Raw genomic sequence first — 22,382 nt, 5'->3', positions numbered from 1 at the left:
TCTGCTGATAACATAGGTACTTGGAAGAGAACTGTAATCTCTGAGAAAGAGGGCAGCCTGGCTGATGCCTTGATTATAGCCTTATGAGACTTTGAACAGAAGACCTAGCTAAGCTGTGTTCAGACTTCTGACCCATAGAAACTGTGAGATAATAAATGTGTCCTGTTTTAGGTCACCTGGGTGGCTCAATCAGTTGAACATCTGACTCTTGATTTTGGCTCAGGTCATGATTTCACCATTTCATGGGTTTGAGCTGTGCATTGGCCTCTGTGATGACAGCCTAGAGCCTGTTTGGGATTCTTCCTCTCTCTCTACTCCTCTCCCACTCATGCTTGATCTCTCACTCTCAAAATAAATAAATAAATAAGTAAACTTAAAAAAAGTGTGCTGTTTTAACTTATAAAAATTGTGGTAATTTGTTATGCAACAAGAGAAAAATTAATATGGATGGCTATTGCTAAGTGCTATTGGCATTTTAGAAGAAGATAATAAAAAGCTGAGCATGATTAATAAGTGTTCGAAAAGCCTGAAGGCCTGTCTGGTAGCTTGCATAGAGGCTCCCATCTCTTATAGTGAGAGTGCAAAGAATATTAAAGATCAAGCCTTCAGTAGCTAGAAAATATGCCATGTAGAGCATATGTTGGGTTCAGTGTGAGAATCATAACAAAGGTTTGTGGGGTTCTGAGAGACAAGGCTAAACCATCTTCACTGGAGAGTTACACATTTTTTGAAAAAAACTCCTGGTGTGCTAATGGGCCTTTCTAGGTGCAGAGCATATGACCATGGGATAGCAAGTGGTCATGCTTCTGGAATTACCAATCAAGAACTGAGTTTGGACAGACCAACCATGTTATAATATTGAGCAGGCCTGACAGCAGTACATCATAAGATGCAAGTGGTACATCTGGGATTGAGCAAGAGTTTCTTGTACACAAAGGGAGCAGGGAGGACTATGTGGCGCCCATGTGATACACTTAACTGTCATTAATCAGAAAAGGCCACATAATCATATGGCAGGAATATGGAAGGATTCCTCTCTTTCCTTTAACTTATTTCATTCCACATGTGTTTTCACCATTTGAAGTACCTAATAAGTGTTATGAACTTTAAATATATACTTTCTTACTTCCATAACAATCTTGAATTATGTGTTCTTTCCTCCACCTTACTACTGACATGGATAAGATCTAGTTTAATTATGTCTTAGAATCACTAATCACTAATACCACAGAGGTAAGACTTGTGTGTCTGTACTGGGTGGAGAAGAGTCTTGGATAGGATGTGGAAAGATGAATTGTGTGTGGCAAGATAACTTTTGAGATAATTAAGGGTTTTATAACTTTTACTTCTGAAAGCCTGAACCTACTGAGAATATAGTACAAAGATTAAAAAAAGACTAGATAGATTTTGTGGGTACTCCACATAGAAGGCAGCCTATGCATTCCTCCCTGGTGGCTACAACTCAATGGGATTCACTACATGGTACTAGATCCTAGGCCTAAGATTCCTAGGCCCTTTCTTTCCCAAAGATTTCCAGTTACAAGCATGGCATGGAAACAGAAGAGCTAGTGGACATGAAAGGACATGCAGGTGGGGCCAGTGGATATTTTCTTGGTTATTGCCTAGAAGAGCTTCTCCATGGCCTTGGTAAGACCAAGGACCTTTGTATTACCTGGATTGGGGTTAGGAGGACAATGGCTGAGGCTATCTTCAGCTCAATGGAAGAGGTGCATGGAGTAAAATTTAACTCCATTCAAAATACAGTTGATAAGTAAAAGTAAACACAATATTTGACTTTATGGAGTTTAGTGTTTAGTGAAAGAGAGGGCCTAGTGTCTAGAGCAGTAGAGATCAATTAATAAAATAATAACAACAAATATGTCATATGGTTAGGGGGTTATTCATTCTCAAAGTTTGGTGAAAAAGATAAGAAAAATCATTATCTTCAGCTATACCTTTTGTTTTTATCTATCCTTAGCAAACTAAATATGTCCTTTAATTACTCTTTTAGCTTGCTAATCTCATTTAATAATCAAGCTTTGCTTAGCCCACTGCTCAGAATTCCCACAAGTCTTTCTTTCTCATTTTATTTTAAAAAGCATTTTCTGTATCCAGTGATTTCCAGTGGACAGAGTGTGAGTAGGATTGAGGGAATGAAGATTCATTTCCCCTCATGTAATTTTTAGTATAAGAAAAGACTCATTAATTCTTTACCTCTGGCATCAAGACTGCTGATCCATATACCTTAGTCTTGTAAATCAGCTTGGAATATCCCTCTACTCCTAAGTATCCCTGGAATTTCTTGCCTGTTTTCTAGCTACCTTACTCCCTACTTTGTCCCTTCCTGACATTGAAAGGGATGAGGAAAGTTAGAAGATGTGTCTGAATTGGTGGTAGTAAAAGCCTAGTTGCAACTTGGACTTTCTGATTCCTAGTACTGCGTATGTCTTCCTAGAGCATCAGATAAACAGTAGAAAATTATGATGAAAGAAAGGGGTAGTGGGGAAGAGGCACCAACTTGAAAGGCCAAAACTGGGCACTTAAAAATTATTCTTTATTCATTGGTTAATTTTGTAAGCTTTTGTGTTTGATATTGGATTGTTTTTGAATGTAAAAAAAAAATCATTACAGTGAATAACTTGGATAACAGAATAGAATGCAAGTTTAAGCTGTCACTTACATTTTATCTGTCCCATTAATCTTTTTAAGCCTGTTAAGATGACATTCCAAAAAGGAAAACGAATGCACGCAGACATACACAGAGACACACAGATGATAAGAATATGAAATTCTATTTTGAAAAAAGGCTGGGTTTTTATAAAAAGTTGTACAACTTTTAAGCAAATGGTTTTAGAGGAAAATTTTAGCCTACATTTATATCTCCCTGAAAAGTGAGAGAGACAGAGTAATGAGTTTTATCCAATAGAGTGATAGCAGGGTCATTCCTTTAGACCTAGATTCTCATCACTGATGTTCCTAAGAAATTAGGCACTCAGATCAGGACATATCAGTACAAGAGGGGTAGCCGAGCACTCATATGATAGTAATTGATGCTGTCTAAATTTCTTAGTCCTATAAATAAAAACAGGTGTATTGTTATAGATATTTACTGCAGAATTATTCCCATGTGTTTCTCAGAATAGATTGAACTAAAAAATTCATATGTGTATCAATAGTGGGCACTAGGTGAATGGGGCTGTATATATATAACTATGAACAATATACAATTAGGGAAAAATAAAACAGAGGTCAAGAATTCTTCTATAATTTGTCATTCTGTCCTCACTAGTCCTTTAGTTATTTGAGATAGATGTAACCTTTCAGATCATGTCTTTGAAAGCTTGTACTACTTGCTTGTTCCTCAGAGTATAAATGAAGGGATTCATCACTGGGGCAATGGAGGTGGTAAGCACTGACACCAGCTTATTAATAGCAACCCCTTCTTTTGCATGAGGTTTGATATAGATAAAGATGCATCTTCCATAAGTAATAGAAACCACAATTATATGGGGAGAACAAGTAGAAAAAGCCTTTTTCCTTTGCTGGGCAGAAGGGAATCTGAGAATGGTCCTGATGATGTATGTGTAGGACATAATTACACACACCAAGGTGAAAATGAGTGTCAGCACAGCCAGGACCAAGACAAATTGCTCTATAAACTCTGTGTCTGAGCCGGTAATCTTCAGGATGGAAGTAGCATCATAGCCAAAGTGATATATGACATTGGAGTCACAAAACTTGAGCTCAAGCCCATGCCAAATGGTGGGATGACAATGATCAGAGCAATGATGCAGGTTCCAATCAGGAACTTGATGCAGACCCTGTTATTCATGAAGGTTATGTAATGCAGGAGTTTGCAGATGGCAACATAGCAGTCATAGGACATGGCTGTCAGGAGAAAAAACTCAGTTACACCCAAGACAGTAACAAAAAATAATTGAGTGGCACATGCACTGTAGGTAACGTTATTGTCCTCAGATGCCATTGTGTAGAGGAATCTGGGAATACAAACAGTTGTAAATGACACTTCCAAGATGGAGAAATTCCAGAGGAAAAAATACATGGGACTTTTAAGGTGGGAATCCACTAAGGTGAGAGTGATGATGGTCAGATTCCCTACAACACTTAACAAGTAAATTAGAAACAAAAAAATAAAAAGCAGAATCTGTAGATTTGGGTCATCTGTTAGTCCCACCAGGATGAATGTTGTTATTGCTGTATAATTTTTCATCACAGATTCCTGACTATGGCTTGGTCTATATATAAAAATAAGAGAGAAATTAGATCTGAGAGAGATACTGTCAGCACAAGTTAGCAGCGGGTTGAGTTGAAAATGTTAGCTAAGCCAGGATTTTATTTTATGTGCCACCTGTTAATGAAGATATGCTTGTCATCTTAGTTCCATGTGAGGCAAACAGGGTTGACTGGTTAAAGTTCTGAAGTTAAATCTTTCAGCCTCTGCTTTCTACTCACTGTAGTAATCCAAATTCTCATCTAAAGTATTTTATGCCTTTCTGCTCTCTTCTCTTTCTGAACTACACAAAAACACTCTTGCAAGTCCATTCTAGAGATAGAACCAGAATGATCTTTTAAAATAATACATGGGGCACCTGGGTGGCTCAGTCTGTTTAAGTGTCCAACTCTTGATTTTGGTTTAGGTCATGATCTCAAGGTTCGTGGGATTGAGTCCTGCTTTGGGCTCTGGGCTGACAGCCAGCATGGAGCCTACCTGGGATTCTCTCTTTCCTCCCTCCCCCAACCCCCTCTCAAAATAAGCAAGTAGACATTAAAGAATTAAAACAATACATGAGGTGTACTTGGCTGGCTCAACCAGTAGAGCATGTGACTCTTGATCTTGGAGTCATGAGTTCAAGCCCCACATTGGGCATAGAGCTTTCTTAAAGAAAAAATGCATGAGATCCCCTTCTGTGTTTAAAGCCACTCAATAAGGTTCCGTTTCCTGTGGGATAAAATTCAAACTCCTTACTTTGGTTTATATGGTCCTTCATGATCTCATGGCTGTGTAATTCTAATTCATCTCTTGCTTAACCAGCTGTACTGGTCTTCTTCAGTTTCCTGAAGATGTCAAGTTTTTCCCATCCCAGGGCTTTTGCAACGGTTTCTCTCTTCTTGAAATGCTCTGATTGCATTCTTGAATGGCTGGATTTTATTTTTCAGGTGCCAGCTTAAATATAACCCTTTCAAAGATGCCTTCCTAATGAAGCAACAGAAAGACAAATAAAGAAACTGATCCCATTCACAATTGCACCAAGAAGCATAAAATACCTAGGAATAAATCTAACCAAAGATGTAAAAGATCTGTATGCTGAAAACTGTAGAAAGCTTATGAAGGAAATTGAAGAAGATATAAAGAAATAGAAAGACATTCCCTGCTCATGGATTGGAAGAATAAATATTGTCAAAATGTCAATACTACCCAAAGCTATCTACACATTCAATGCAATCCCAATCAAAATTGCACCAGCATTCTTCTCAAAGCTAGAACAAGCAATCCTAAAATTCATATGGAACCACAAAAGGCCCCGAATAGCCAAAGTAATTTTGAAGAAGAAGACCAAAGCAGGAGGCATCACAATCCCAGACTTTAGCCTCTACTACAAAGCTGTAATCATCAAGGTAGCATGGTATTGGCACAAAAACAGACACATAGACCAATGGAATAGAATAGAAACCCCAGAACTAGACCCACAAATGTATGGCCAACTCATCTTTGACAAAGCAGGAAAGAACATCCAATGGAAAAAAGACAGTCTCTAACAAATGGTGCTGGGAGAACTGGACAGCAACATGCAGAAGGTTGAAACTAAACCACTTTCTAACACCATTCACAAAAATAAACTCACAATGGATAAAGGACCTGAATGTGAGACAGGAAACCATCAAAACCCTAGAGGAGAAAGCAGGAAAAGACCTCTCTGACCTCAGCCATAGCAATCTCTTACTCGACACATCCCCAAAGGCAAGGGAATTAAAAGCAAAAATGAATTACTGGGTCTTTATGAAGATAAAAAGCTTCTGCACAGCAAAGGAAACAATCTACAAAACTAAAAGACAACCAACGGAATGGGAAAAGATATTTGCAAATGACATATCGGACAAAGGGCTAGTATCCCTAGCCCTTTAAAATCTATAAAGAGCTCACCAAAGTCCACACCTGAAAAGCAAATAACCCAGTGAAGAAATGGGCAGAAAACATGAATACACACTTCTCTAAAGAAGACATCTGGATGGCCAACAGGCACATGAAAAGATGCTCAACGTCGCTCCTTATCAGGGAAATACAAATCAAAACCACACTCAGATATCACCTCACGCCAGTCAGAGTGGCTAAAATGAACAAATCAGGAGACTATAGATGCTGGCGAGGATGTGGAGAAACAGGAACCCTCTTGCACTGTTGGTGGGAATGCAAATTGGTGCAGCCACTCTGGAAAACAGTGTGGAGGTTCCTCAAAAAATTAAAAATAGACCTACCCTATGACCCAGCAATAGCACTGCTAGGAATTTACCCAAGGGTTACAGGAGTACTAATGCATAAGGGCACTTGTACCCCAATGTTTATAGCAGCACTCTCAACAATAGCCAAATTATGGAAAGAGCCTAAATGTCCATCAACTGATGAATGGATGAAGAAATTGTAGTTTATATACACAATGGAATACTATATGGCAATGAGAAAGAATGAAATATGGCCTTTTGTAGCAACATGGATGGAACTGGAGAGTGTGATACTAAGTGAAATAAGCCATACAGAGAAAGACAGATACCATATGTTTTCACTCTTATGTGGATCCTGAGAAACTTAACAGAAACCCATGGGGGAGGGGAAGGAAAAAAAAAAAGAGGTTAGAATGGAAGAGAGCCAAAGCATAAGAGACTCTTAAAAACTGAGAACAAACTGAGGGTTGATGGGGGGTGGGAGGGAGGAGAGGGTGGGTGATGGGTATTGGAGGAGGGCACCTGTTGGGATGAGCACTGGGTGTTGTATGGAAACCAATTTGACAATAAATTTCATATATTGAAAAAAAAAGATGCCTTCCTGTGAAATCCTATTTATATTCTGTCCCCACTGTTAAAACAAAAGATATGTTTATTTAATTTAGAGTATAATTAGAGTATAATTGGTAATTATAGATTCTTTTACTTTTTATCCCTATCCCCTAATTGACGGCAAGTTCCATGAGAACACAGACCATAACTATTTTGCAAACCACTGTAGATCCAGGACTAGAGCTTTGCCTGGAACATAGCAGATAATCAGCAAGTTTTTATTGGATGGATGAGACCAGGCATTTTGTCCTTGACATTGATTGATTAATTATACTTAAAGTGTAATCTAAAGTTTACATCACCAATCTATTTACATTTTAGGATTTAAATATTCAATTAAGGACCTCAATGTATTGAGGCAATTTTAGGCATCAGGAAGATAAATGGTCACTTTTTGTCATAATCGCCCATAATTACACCAGGCTATTTCATCTGTACCTAAGAGTAAATAATTAATCTTTTTTTTAAAATGAAATTTATTGTCAAATTGGTTTCCATACAACACCCAGTGCTCATCCCAACAGGTGCCCTCCTCAATACCCATCACCCACCCCCCATCAACCTTCAGTTTGTTCTCAGTTTTTAAGAGTCTCTTATGGTATGGCTCCCTCCCTCTCTAACTTTTTTTTTTCCTTCCCCTCCCCCATGGTCTTCTGTTAAGTTTCTCAGGATCCACATATGAGTGAAAACATATGGTATCTGCCTTTCTCTGTATGACTTATTTCACTTAACACTCTCCAGTTCCATCTGCATTGCTACAAAAGGCCATATTTCATTCCTTCTCATTGCCACGTAGTATTCCATTGTGTACATAAACATTGTGTACTTTGTGGTCCTTGCAACATTTCACTCACAGAATCCCCCTTAGGATCTCTTATAGGGCTGGTTTAGTGGTGATGAATTCCTTCAGTTTTTGTTTGTTTGGGAAGACCTTTATCTCTCCTTCTATTCTGAATGACAGACTTGCTGGATAAAGGATTCTCAGCTGCACGTTTTTTCTGTTCATCACATTGAAGATTTCCTGCCATTCCTTTCTGGCCTGCCAACTTTCGGTAGATAGGTCTGTCACTAGTCTTATCGGTCTCCCTTTTTATGTTAGAGCATGTTTATCCCTAGCTGCTTTCAGAATTTTCTCTTTATCCTTGTATGTTGCCAGTTTCACTATGATATGTCGTGCAGAAGATCAATTCAAGTTACGTCTGAAGGAAGTTCTCTGTGCCTCTTGGATTTCAATGCCTTTTTCCCTCCCCAGATCAGGGAAGTTCTCAGCTATGATTTCTTCAAGTACACCTTCATCCCCTCTCTCTCTCTTCCTCTCCTGAATCCGATTGTAAGGATATTGTTCCTTTTGATTGCATCACTTAGTTCTCCAATTCTCCCCTCATACTCCTGGATTTTTTTATCTCTCTTTTTCTCAGCTTTCTCTTTTTCCATAATTTTATCTTCTAATTCACCTATTCTCTCCTCTGCCTCTTCAATCCAAACTGTGGTCAACTCCATTTTATTTTGCACCTCATTTATAGCATTTTTTAGCTCCTCATGACTGTTTCTTAGTCCCTTGATCTCTGTAGCAATAGATACTCTGCTGTCCTCTATACTTTTTTCAAGCCCAGCGATTAATTTTGTGACTATTATTCTTCTGTTATATTGCTTAAATCATTTTTGACCAATTCGTTAGCTATCGCTAATTCCTGGAGTTTCTTTTGAGGAGAATTCTTCCATTTTGTCATATTGGGTAGTCCCTGAGGTGGCTCCAATCTGCAGAACACTTCCCCTGTACTGCACAGTAACTTGCATTGGTGGGCAGGCCGCAGTCAGACCTGATGTCTGTCCCCAGCCCACTGCTGGGGCCACAGTCAGACTGGTGTGTACCTTATCTTCCCCTCTCCCAGGAGCAGGACTCACTGTGGAGTGGTGTGGCCCCTGCCTGGGCTACTTCCACACTGCCAGGCTTGTGGTGCTGCTTTGATGGGATCTGGCATATTAGGCAGGGTGGATCCACAAGGTGCACAGAGGCGGGAGGGTCAGGCTTAGCTTGCTTTGCCATCAGTGGTCCCCTGTGGGAGGGGCCCTGCATTACCGGGAGGGAGGCAGACCCATTGGAGGGATGGATCCACAGAAGCACAGCGTTGGGTGTTTGCATGGTGTAAGCAAGTTCGTTGAGGGGAACTGGTTCCCTTTCGGATTTCGGCTGGGGAGTGGGAGAGGGAGATGGTGCTGGCCAGCGCCTTTGTTCCCCACCAAGCTGAGCTCTGTGTTCCTGGGCTCAGCAACTCTCCCTCCTGGTGTCCTCTCGCCCTCCCCACTCTCCGAGAGCAGAGCTGTTCACTTTTAACATTCTAGATGTTAAGTCCCCCTAGCTGTCAGAACTCACACAGTCCAGCCTCTCTGCTTTTGCAAGCCAGACTTGGGGATTCTTTCTTGCTGAGTGGGCTGCCCCTCCACTGCCTGGGCTCCCTCCCGCTGTGTAGCATGGCGTGTACCACACACCGCCTCTCTGCCCTTCCTACCCTCTTCCGTAGGCCTCTCATCTACACTTGGCTCCAGAGAGTCTGTTCTGCTAGTCTTCTGGTGGTTTTCTGGGTTATTTAGGCAGATGTGAGTGGAATCTAAGCTATCAGCAGGAGGAGGTGGGCCCAGTGTCCTCCTATGCCGCCATCTTCCCGCTCTCAGTGCTTGTAATCTCCAGTCATCTAGATTTAAACTCTACAAGTGACTTAGACTTTTCTTTCCTCTCACTTCATATTAATCAATCAGTAAATATCATTAATTATTTCTAATTTTTGTATCTGCCTTAACATTTTGCTTAGGGATTTTGCTGAGGTAGAAAGATTTACCCAAGAGTTTTGAAACATATTCTCATTAATTTGTTTAATACAGGTTTTGTTGTTGTTGTTGATGATGATGTAAGAAATGCTCTGTGCTTAATTTTTTGCCTTTTTAGTTCTTTTTCTGGGTGTAAAGAGAGTTCTGTCTCTTCACAGGGCCTGCCAGAATGGATAACAGTATTGTGTTCTGGTCATTTATGGAATCTGGATCCAGATTACCTGGGTTCAGAGCTCAGCTTTTTTTTTTATTGTTTTTTAAAAAAATGTTTATTTTTGAGAGAGAGAGGGCATGAGTGGAGGAGGAGCAGAGAAAGAGGGGGACAGAGGATCCAAAGTGGGCTCTGTGCTGACAGCAGAGAGCCTAATGTGGGCTTAAACTCACAAACTGTTAGATCATGACCTGAGTTGAAGCTACCTAGGTGCCCCCAGATCTCAGTTTTTCTATCTATTAGTTGTGTGTTTTAGGGTCTGTTTCTGAGTTCCCTTATTTGCAATACAAGAATGATAATGGTGGTTGTAATAATAATAATAATAATAATACTATATTGATGATAAGATATAGTATATGAGTTTTAATAGATTCTGTTATTACTGTACATATTTCTTAGAATTATGCCTGACACATAGTAAATAGCAGAAATGCAATTACTATTTCGCTTGACTACAGGGAGCTCCCTTCTGTATTCAAAGTACACATGATCTGTGTACTTCAATATATGTTGGCTTGTGCAGTTTCTTGTATTGTTAACTTTTCACAGCTGTATATTTTATATATTGTTTTGTTGTCCTGGGGTAGATTTACTTTGTTTATTTTGTATATTGCATAGCAAAATGTTGGACATACATATACTCAAATATTTACTAAATTGTATAAAAAACATGTGTTGGAGGCCAGAGAATTTCTAGAGCTTTTTCTCTTAGGAGAAATGATGACTTGAGCAAGAGACATTAGCTTTCTGGGAGCTTTTTTTTTTTTTTTTTTTTAGGTTTTTTTTTTTTTTAACATTCAAAGTAACAAACATTTTTCTCTCTTCAGAGCAGCCACTTGGGATCAATTGTGCTGACAAACAATACATTCCCTGGGGGTCCTGGTTCTGAGAGACTAATAAAGATCCTTTTTTGCTATCTTCAAGAACAAAAGTTTAATAGCTGTTTAAGAGAAGTCATCCCAGAAAGATTGGTGAAGATGGTGAAGAAATTGCAACAGGAGATTGAACACAGGTCATCAGCAAGCTAAAGAAAAGAATGAGAGAAATGGAACAATGGTGTAGAATGGCATCCTGTGTTGAATGGCCTGTAAAAGAGATGTTTAAATTTTCTTTCAAATCCATCATTTAAGTAGCTGTGCATTTTTCCAGCATGGAGAAAATAGTTGTCATTTAAAAAAATATTTTATTTATTTATTTATTTTATTTATTTATTTATTTATTAAAAAAAATTTTTTTTAACGTTTATTTATTTTTGAGACAGAGAGAGGCAGAGCATGAACGGGGGGGCGGGGTCAGAGAGAGAGGGAGACACAGAATCGGAAGCAGGCTCCAGGCTCTGGGCCATCATCAGCCGACGCGGGGCTCGAACTCATGGACTGTGAGATCGTGACCTGAACTGAAGTCGGACGCTTAACCGACTGAGCCACCCAGGTGTCCCTATTTATTTATTTTTTAATTTACATTCAAGTTAGTTAGCATATAACGCAAAAATGATTTCAGGAGTAGATTCCTTAATGCCCCTTACCCATTTAGCCCATACCCCCTCCCACAATCCCTCCAGGAACACTCTATTTGTTCTTCATATTTATGAGTCTCTTATGTTTTGTCCCCCTCCCTGTTTTTATATTATTTTTGCTTCCCTTCCCTTATGTTCATCTGTTTTGTATCTTAAAGTCCTCATATGAGTGAAGTCATATAATATTTGTCTTTCTCTGACTAATTTCGCTTAGCATAATACCCTCTAGTTCCAGCCATGTAGTTGCAAATGGCAAGATTTCATTCTTTTTGATTGCCAAGTAATACTCCATGGTATACCACATCTTCTTTATCCATTCATCAACTGATGTTTATAGCAGCATTATCGACAATAGCCAAAGTATGGAAAATAGTTGTAATTTAACTTAAGGATTATATTTATTTTTTAATAGACCTTATTTTTTTAGAACAGTTTTAGATTTACAGAAAAATTGAGTAGGTAATATAGCTGGTTCCCATATATCATATGTCCAGTTTCCCCTATTATTAATATCTTAAATAAATATTATACACAAACATAAATATGATGTATTTGTTACAATTAATGAACCAATATTGATATATTATTATTAAATGAAATCCATAGTTTATTCATATTTTCTGAGTTTTCACCTTTCAATATCTTTTTTCGATTCCAGGATCCCATTTAGGATACCACATTCCATTTAGTTGTCATGTTATCTTTAGGGTCCTCTTGACTGTGACAGTTTCTCAGATTTTCCTTATATTTGAAGACCTTGACAGTTGTAAGGATTGTTGGTCAGATATTTTATAGGATTCCCCACCATAGGAATTTGTCTGATGCTATTGGGAAGAAGACTACAGAGGTAAAGTGGCATTTTTATCACATCATGTCAAGTAGATATACTGTCAACATGACATGATGGTTGCTATTGATCTAGATTGCCTAAGAGATTGTCAGTTTTTCCACTGTTAAGTTATGGAGTATCTACATAAATTATTTGGAGTACTTCTGCACAGAAGATTTATCTCTTCTCCCTTATTTATTAATTTAATCATTTATTTATATCAGTAGGAATTCTTGGATATTTATTTTATACTTTGGGTTATTATCTAATTTTTATTTATTTTGTTAACTAAATTGTTCCAATTTTGGCTATTGGAAGCTCTTTCAGTTGTTTTCTCTGTTCCTTTGACATATGTCATCAATGTGATTATTTTTATTTTCCAGGAAGTCCATACTTAAAGAAGGGTTCTAGAGACTAAGGGAAAGAGTGAATTTTGGAGGTCCTATTTACATATAAGCATCATCTTTTTACTTTTTGAGGGTGGAATACAACTTCCATGAGGCCAGAAATTTTGTCCTATCTGTTCATAAAGAGTACCTGGCACATAGTAGTTACTCAGTAATTGTTGAATGAATAAATGAAAGAATGATGACAGGTCTTGGATGGAAGCAGAAGAAATAGTATGAGTAATTATAGTGTGAGGTTTAAGTGATATTAAGTGATACCAAATTAGATTGTATCTAATCAGGAAGGGAGAATGTGGTTTCATTAGAATTGTTGGAGCAAAGTTAAGTCAAACTCTGAGGAAATAATGTATAAATATTAAAAACATCTACTATCATGTATTATTTAACTATATGAGGCCTCTTATAAAAAGAGTTCAGATTAGGCAGTCAGATCTGTACAATTGACACCTAGTATAGAAGTGATAAACTGGCATTTATTATTAAGAAAATTTTAAAATACTTCCTTTGTTAAAGGTATTTGCTCTTGGAGAATTATAGAGACAAGATTAAACGTATAGAACATAAACAATGCAAACCAGTTGGGGAATAATGACAAAATATGTGGAATTAACAAGAATGGGGTGTATGCAAATGGGAAATCATTTGAGGAAGAAAGGATGAGAGGAGGGAAATAGAAGATGGATTTGAGCTGGGCTCTGAAAAATTACTTATGTTTGAATGGGGTATAAATAGATTTGAATAGGGGAAATTTAAGGGTATTTCATGTAGGTGACTATCATGTGAAAAGCTTAGATTTTGGATTAGGGTTAATGTTGAGGAATTGCAGCAAATATTTAGTGCGGTTGAACATAGATTTTGGCAATTCCTGACTGCTAAGAGAATGAATTTCAAAACTAAGATCTAGAAGGTTCTAGAAGATTTAAAGCAAGAAGTAAACTAATTAAAATAGTGTTTTAGGATACTATGTATTGTAATATTGCTTAGGATGACTAATACAGAGATTAAAAATAGGATATCATTGGGCAGTTGTCAAGATAATTCTGGTTGAGAGATAAAATTTTAGATTAGAAATATGATGGGAATATGAGATGTAAACAAGAAACTTTTTTCTGAGATGTAAACAAGGATTTTTCATAGAAGAAACTGATAATACTGAGTGACTGAAATGGGTATCTAGAAGGAAGAGCTGAGGGAGAGCAGTCTGGCTCTAAAATGTGCCCCTTCCATGTGAAGGGAACTTACACATAAAATTAAGTTCAAGAAAGTTCTGAATATTTTCATTATTCAAACTGGGCAAAGTGAAAAGTCATGATCAATTTCGGTAATATTTGAGCTTTGTTTAGGAACTAGAGTTGGGTCCAAGCATGACGTCATTTTTTTTTTTTTTTTTTTTAATTTTTTTTTAACGTTTATTTTATTTTTGGGACAGAGAGAGACAGAGCATGAACGGGGGAGGGGCAGAGAGAGAGGGAGACACGGAATCGGAAACAGGCTCCAGGCTCTGGGCCATCATCAGCCGACGCGGGGCTCGAACTCATGGACCGTGAGATCGTGACCTGAGCTGAAGTCGGACGCTTAACCGACTGCGCCACCCAGGCGCCCCTGACGTCATTTGTTTGATGTACTTACTACCCTCAGCTCCAAAGACCTGATATAATGCAACCCTTTTTCATTTCCTCTTAGTGAGTAAGTGAACAAGAGGAGAGTATCTGTTTCATGAACCTACTGAATTTCCAATATTGAACCTATCCAGATGCACTTGGTTCTTTTTTTTTTAATTTTTAATGTTTATTTATTAAAATTTTTTTAATGTTTATTAATTTTTAACAGAGAGAGACAGCATGAGTGGGGGAGGGGCAGAGAGAGGGAGACACAGAATCTGAAACAGGCTCCAGGCTCTGAGCTGTCAGCACAGAGCCTGACGCGGGGCTGGAACTCAGGAATTGTGAGATCATGACCACCTGAATTGAAGTCAGACGCTCATCTGAATGAGCCACGCAGGAGCCCTGCACTTGGTTCTTAAATGGGAAGTTAGGCAGTTAGGCAGGGTATTTTTTTCAATCTACAATATTCTTCCCCTTCCCCTTCCCCTTCCCTTTCCCCTTCCCCTTCCCCTCCTCCTCCTCTCCTCCTCCTCCTTCTCCTTCATGTTAATTTATTTTTGAGCGGGGGTGGGGGGAAGGGAGGATGGAGGGAGGGAGACACAGAATCTGAAGCAGGCTCCAGACTTTGAGCTGTCAACACAGAGCCCGACATGGGGCTTGAACTCATGAACTGTGAGATCATGACCACAACAGAAGTCGGATGCTTAACTTACTGAACCACCCAGGTGCCCCAAATCTACAATATTCTTAACTTTTTTCATTATCATTCAAAGCAAACAATGAAATTCATATACAAACTTTGCTTGCTAAAGATTCACAAATCAGGGCGCCTGGGTGGCTTGGTCGGTTAAGTGTCCGACTTCGGCTCAGATCATGATCTCAGGGTCCGTGAGTTCGAGCCCCACGTCGGGCTCTGTGCTGACAGCTCAGAGCCTGCAGCCTGTTTCAAATTCTGTGTCTCCCTCTCTTTCTGCCCCTCCCCGTTCATGCTCTGTCTCTCTCTGTCTCAAAAATAAATAAACATTAAAAAAAAAATTCACATATCAGGTGAAGTGATCAACCCAACCATTAAGTAAATACATACATCATATAGATTCAGGCTTAAATTAATTATCAGAAGGGAAGTTAGGCAACACTTAGTGGGATTTTGTTGGCTTTTTAGAAATTTCAAATGAAAAAAGAAGAAAGGCCTTGGAGAATGGAGTTCCATTTTCCCTGAATATTTTTGAAATGTAAAAGAAACTTATATTGTTATGCCCAGAATTCATGATCCCCAAAGACCACTAGGGAGCCGAGTCCGATGCAAAAGCAAAGAGCCTTTATTCGAGCTAGCTCGAGCTCAATCCCCAACCTGCACCGACGCAGCGGTGAGATACCAGGGAAAAAGAGCGAGTTTCAAAAGGACAAAGGTTTTATTGGGGCCTGGGGGCAGTTGGTGAGGTAATGGCTATGGCCTCAGCCGATTGGCTGGGGAAGGGTCCTGGGGAAGGGTCCGAGTCCTGTTAGGCAGGTGAGGGAGGGTTTACTCAAGGGGAGGAGGTGTGGTCAAGGTGAAGGACACAGAACAAGATGGAGTCGGCTGGCGTAGGCCCGCCCTTTCAATATGATAGCCATTACCTTGTATGAACAATTGAAAATAAAGGGTACACAATAAAAAATACATTTGTGCAACTGGATGATATTTAATAAACATAGATAATGGTTGTATATGTACTATGAGAGCATACAACTTTACTGTCACAATTACTGTTTTTTACCCTTTAAGAGAAAGAATTCCAACTATTTGGTCCAAGGTCCCTAAATAACTGTTACTCGCCCCTCCCCCATGTCTCCTCCTTTTTCTATTATTTTTTTTTCGTGATACTTGGATTTTATCTTCAGTAGTCAGTTTATGCTAAGCAACCAAATGCCCCTTCTCAAATTAGTAACATTTTTGATTTTTGATCAGGCCTCCTAATCTGTAACATTTATCTTTTTTAAAAACTGAGGTAAAGTTGATATGTAACATTATATAAGTTTCAGGTCTATATCATTATAATTGACATCTGTATACATTATGAAGGGATCACCACCACCAGTCTAATTACTACCCACCACCATACACTTGACCCCCTTCACCCATTTCGCCTACCTCTCACTAACATTCTTCTTAAATCAAGGGATAATGTAAGTCTGGATATTGAAGAAGTTATCTGACCAGGACTTAGTTGTTGTATCCCTAAATCCAGTCTTGTTCTCCTCGAGTTTATGTTTAAACACCATCAACGACAATGTCAGTAGAACACATTCAGTACTTGGAAGTCTTGTTCTTTTCTTCTGTAGTCATATCATGTTTCAGGATACAGTACACTCAAAAAATTTCCAGAATGGGCAGAAGATTTTTGAGGTAAATTGGCTTAAAGGAAAGAATCTAGTTAACTTAAACCATTTATTTGGCAAATTTATGAATGTTGCTCATGGGTTATTTGGATTCAAACTTAATTCAATGTAGCCTCAAAGAACAATAGCCTCTTACTTCTTGGTGAGAAATACAATCCGTTTTACTGTGTCTTTGAAGGCATCTTTCACTTGTTTGTTTCGAAGTGTATAAATGAATGGGTTAAGCAAAGGGGCAACTGAAGTAGTGAGCACAGACACTACTTTATTAGTAGCTACCCCTTCCTTTGCTGAAGGTTTGATGTAGATGAAGATACAGCTGCCATAAGTGATGGAAACCACAATCATATGGGAAGAGCAGGTGGAAAAGGCCTTTTTCCTTTGTTGGGCAGAAGGGAATTGTAGAATGGTCTTAATGATGTATGTGTAGGAGAGGACTACACACACTAAAGTAATAATGAGTGTCAGCACAGCAAAACTCAAAACAATTCTCTCTATTAACACTGTGTCTGAGCAGGTTATCTGCAAAATAGGAGATGCATCACAACCAAAATGATCAATCACATTTGAGTCACAGAATTCCAGCTGGAGGCCCATGCCAAGAGGTGGGAGGATGATTAACAGGCCAGCGAACCAACAGCAGAGAATGAGGGTAGTACAGACTCTGTTGTTCATGATGGTTGTGTAGTGCAGGGGCTTACAAATGGCCACATAGCGGTCATACGACATGGCAGCAAGGAGAAAAAATTCTGTTGCTCCAAAGAGGACAATAAAAAATAATTGGGTGGCGCAAGCATTGTAGGTAACAGTATTGTCTCCAGTTGTCATCATATACAGGAATCTGGGAATACAGACAGTGGTGAATGAGACTTCTAAGAAAGAGAAATTCCGGAGGAAAAGATACATAGGAGTTTTAAGATGGGAATCCAAAAGTGTGAGGGTGATAATGATGAGGTTTCCAGCCACACTCAACATGTAGGTGAGAAACAAAAATACAAAAAGCAGAACTTGTATTTTGGGGTCATCTGTTAATCCCAGAAGGATGAATGTTGTTACTGCTGTGCAATTTCTCATCACTGCCTTGCACCAAGTCAAGAGGGATTCCACCTGGAGAGAGAAGTATCATAAGAAGCTAGTATTGGAACCTGAAGGAAAACATCCTGGCAAGCCTACTCACATGCACTTTCTTCTTTTACTTAATAATCAATTTGTTAACAGAGAGAACATTTATAGGAAATATCCAATATGGATCTTGTGCTTATAACTCTCTAATTAGAAAGCATATTTACAAAAATGTCAAATAAAAACAAAATGAAACATAAATCATGTCTGATATGCAGTTTCTCAACAATATTGCCTTGTTGTACAGATTTTATTTGTCTTTATACTGGAGGCAATTATGTTAGTTTTGAGCCCCCACCCCATCCTTATCTTCCTTTGTTTTTTCCACACCATGTTGAAATGCTCCATTTTCAAAACCAAGAAGGATCTGTTACTTAGTATTTTTTTGTGTGTTTTAAAATTAAAACTTATTTTTTTAGAGTAATCTTAGGATCACAAGAAGATTGAGGGGAAGATACAGAGATTTCCCACACACCTCCTGCCTTCACAAATGCATAACCTCCTGCATTATCAGCATCCGCATCAGAGTGGTACCTTTGTCATGATTGGTGAATCTACATTGACACATCAGAGTCCATAATTTACATTATGGTTCACCCTTGGCGTTGTACATTTTATAGGTTTAGACAATTGTTTAACTAGTATTTTATGTTGATCATCTTCTGTTATGCTGAATTTTAACAATAGCACATTCATTTAAAAGCATTTAAAAGCATAGTTCTGCTCTTTGCACTTTGAATTGTTTCTGAATAGGGAGATAAAAAGTTTAAAATACAAAATGTAGTTTTGTTTTTCACCCTGTGTCCTAGGCAATGAAAGTATTTTTAAGCCAGGTTGGGACTGCTTAGGCAGAGGTTTCCTGAAGTAGTATAAAGAAACTTTTTCTGGAACTTGAATATAAATCCAATTTACATATACTTTATGTATAAGTCCAGTTGTGGTGCTTTGGGTCATGGATAGAGCTCAGAGGGAATGATCTGTGGTATTTATTTCTTTGCCAGCCTGCTCAGCCTGAGCAGCCCTGTGCACTCAGCGTTCAGAATCTGCATTAGGGTTTATCTTAGTGATCTCTTCTTTGAGCAATTTCTGCTGCTCCCAGCTTCAAATCAACTTTCCTTGCTAATTTACCAACCAGCTCTCTAACCCTACTGCTTCTGTTCTCTGAGTGTTGATGTTTGTGACTTGCCCAAGCAACATCCAGAAACAAATAGACACATAATGAACCAATCTTCGTAAACAAGTTATAAAGTACCCTACCTTTCTCAATGACACTTGTCACTGTCCATTTCTGCACCTCCCAGGAGTGTTAAGCCTCCCTGTACTCCAACTTACATTTTTTATCCAGAAATCCCATTAGAGAGGTGCTCAGGAAATTCCCCCTCCTTCATGTCAAAACTTAGTCTCATTGAGATTCATATTTCTCTCTCAGCTGCTCTCAGGTATCTGTTCTGTAAAGGAAGATCCAGTAAATGCATTCTCATTGAGGATATCAATAGTTAATAATAACTTGATATATGAGCCTATAATATGTCTTTGTGTTTTAATAGGGGGAATTGTTAAATGAGCAAATTTGGGCATAATTTAAGTGTTTGTAGGGAAATCCTATACACTTTTACACGAGAGCAAAAACGAATTTCTCATGTTTTAAACAATTGTCCCAGTTATACCCAGTGTATGTTTTCTGAACAGAGAATCAAAATTGCATTAGGTTACTCCTGCATTGCTCAAATAAATCATCTACATTTATTTATTCAAATAAATATCTAATGAGCCTCTGCTATTTATTTATTTATTTATTACAATTTATTGTCAAGTTGGCTAACATACAGTGTATACAGTGTGCTCTTGGTTTCGGAGGTAGATTCCCATGATGTATCACTTACATACAATACCGAGTGATCATCCCAACAAGTGCCCTCCTCAATGTCCATCACCCATTTTACCCTTTCCCCCTCCCCCCCTCCCCCATTCACCCTCAATTTTTTCTCTATATTTAAGAGTCCCTTATGGTTAACCTCCCCTCCTCTTTGTCTGTAACTATTTTTTTTCCCTTCCTGAGCCTCTGTTATTTAAAGAACATCATAACCGAGACTGGAGCTCCAGTCATTAATACGTTGCTTCCCCAAGGAGATTTCAGGCTACCAGTAGGAGACAATATTTCATTTTGGTGCATACTCAGTGATATCGTAACACAAGATAACAGTGAAAATGCAGCTTTGGATTTGGGATGATAACTACTCCATGCTTGTTCCTTGGCAATCACTCTTAGTTATATTGGTAGCTATTTATATTTTCCTATATTCACTCAGTTTTTCTAGTTTTTTTTTCTTTTTATGAAGTTGGCTGTGACATCTGTCATCATAAACTGAGTTAGCAAGGCGTATTGCTCAGGATTCACAGGATTTTGGAACAGAGACAACCTCTCCCCTCCTTAGCTCATAGGAGAAATGACTTACTGGAGGGATGGTATCTTGCCATGTACTTGCCAGGAGAAGACTCTGATAGGTCAAACAGAATGATGGGTCAGGTTCATTTCTCCATTCCTAATTTTTCTCCCTCCCTCCCTTCCACTGTAGAAGAGTTTAAATCTTTATACTGGCTATTGACATTGTAATTCCATTTCTCTTTCTCTTAGGAAGTTCTTAGGATCTAAAATTATTCCTCTATTATCAAAATGTTAATTCTTCTACATTGATAAGAAAGACTGACGAACTCAGTCATATTAGCATTTGACTGATCATGAATTTAATGTTTAAAATGCCTAATATGATATGTGTTAACCTTCAACGACACTGTTTTAAGTCATGAAGCTTGTTGTGACTTTTAATAATGCAGTTAAGCCTGTGGGAGCAGATCCTTTGGATCTAAGACTGCTACATTTTGGTTTTTCCCAGAAATCAATCATACCAACACTCTCTGTTATATTGGGAAAATTTCTCTGGGAGACTAAAAGTTATTTATTTAGTTTGAATTCAGATCAATTAACATTTGAAACAGTTTCATTAAACAAATAATACAATTTATCACCCTCTTCCCATAAGTAGTGTTTTAATTAATGTTCTCAGTTAGGCCTTGAGGACTTACCTATGCAAAACTACCTACTCTCAGTCACTTTGGAAGTTGGATGAGTGACTGAGAGTCAGTTTATTCCTTCATTGACTGCCTATTACAGGTGACTATATTTGAGAGACTTTGATGCTCCTTATGTTTGGAACAAACCTCACTGAGTCTTCCTTTGGGACGGAGGCTGCCCATGTACTAGAGAGTAGAGATTCAAGAAGAGTAAAAAAAGAGAAAAGTGGCAAAAAGGACCCAAATAACAGAGAATAAGGGGAGGTTCCCTGTAAGTTAATTTATAATACTGCCATTATTTTATTTCTATGACATTAGGGTATTATTGGGTGGCAGTGTCTTTTCCGTTGCCTCTTATTTTTCTCTTTATTAAGAGCTTCCTCAACTCATAGTTATAAATTAACCATGGGAAGAAAATTCTAACTTCATGTTCCTTCAAAATAACAGCATATCAGAAATGATTGTTGACTACTTTTCTGCACTATCAATTATGATGAACTGAATTCCAGATTTTAAAACTGTGTTCACCCTCTGCTCATGTTTGGAGAATTTGGAGAAATATGGCATGGCAGTTACGCACTTACTTTTCCAGTAGTTCTTTATCTGAGACCCTTGAGGGAACCACAGTTTGAGTTGCATTCAGTTGGTGAAGGGTTCTGTGTGTACTTCTGTTCCCACTCTCATATTCCACCTGTCACAACCCCCAGCCTCACCTTCCACACAAGTGTGTGCGCACACATGCACTCTCTCACAGGCAAGCCTGGCAATTGACTGACCTCTCCTAGACTACCATGGCTTCTGATATTAGGAGCCCAGTTTCAGCCTCCTCTTCTCTCACCAAGTCTAAAATGGCACCAGATACCAGATTTCCCAGTCATTCTGTTAGTTTAAAGGAAGAAAAGATGCAGAGGTAAAGGAAGTTTCTCTCTAGTTTTGTCAGAGGGGCACATTTGATCTTCCTGGGCAGGGAGGCAGGCTTCCCTGCAAATTCTATAGTAGCATCATTTCTTTTATATGTTAGTATGTTACCAGTGCACAGGGAACATCTGAGTGAACAAGATAGTCCTTGGTGACCCAGTTTTAAAAATTACTAATGAATTGGTGGCAGTATAATCAACAATGTAAAAACACATGCAGCAATGGGAACAATGTCCTCAGAGACCTTGAAGATGGTCTGATGTCATCTGAATTCCATTTTGATTTCTTTGTTGAATCTTTGTATTTCTCCTAGAACTAGACACTCTGGCACTTTATATATATATATTATGTATTATTTTTGATATAAATCTTAAAGTAAAAAGAAGCTATCCTCATTTTACAGAAGTAACTGAAGAGCAGACAAATGATT

The 22,382-nt window shown here is 38.5% G+C and overlaps 1 protein-coding gene and 1 pseudogene across 1 annotated transcript; both read right to left on the bottom strand.

The window, feature by feature from the left end:
- Nucleotides 1–3,320: 3,320 nt before the first annotated feature.
- Nucleotides 3,321–4,231, bottom strand: LOC101088255 (annotated as a pseudogene).
- A 12,744-nt stretch (nt 4,232–16,975) lies between these two features.
- On the bottom strand, nt 16,976–17,914 carry LOC101088007 (olfactory receptor 6C2-like). The gene has a single exon (XM_003988846.1). The coding sequence runs from the start codon at nt 17,912–17,914 to the stop codon at nt 16,976–16,978; it is 939 nt and encodes a 312-aa protein (XP_003988895.1).
- Between the last annotated feature and the right edge of the window lie 4,468 nt (nt 17,915–22,382).

Source organism: Felis catus, chromosome B4 (genome assembly GCF_018350175.1).
Source record: "Felis catus isolate Fca126 chromosome B4, F.catus_Fca126_mat1.0, whole genome shotgun sequence".
Classification (NCBI taxonomy): Eukaryota; Metazoa; Chordata; class Mammalia; order Carnivora; family Felidae; genus Felis; species Felis catus.
This window is presented reverse-complemented; position numbering and strand designations above follow the sequence as displayed.

What these genes read in the sequence shown, in the direction of transcription:
- LOC101088007 (XM_003988846.1), bottom strand. Translation starts at nt 17,914, where the DNA reads ATGAGAAATTGCACAGCAGTAACAACATTCATCCTTCTGGGATTAACA.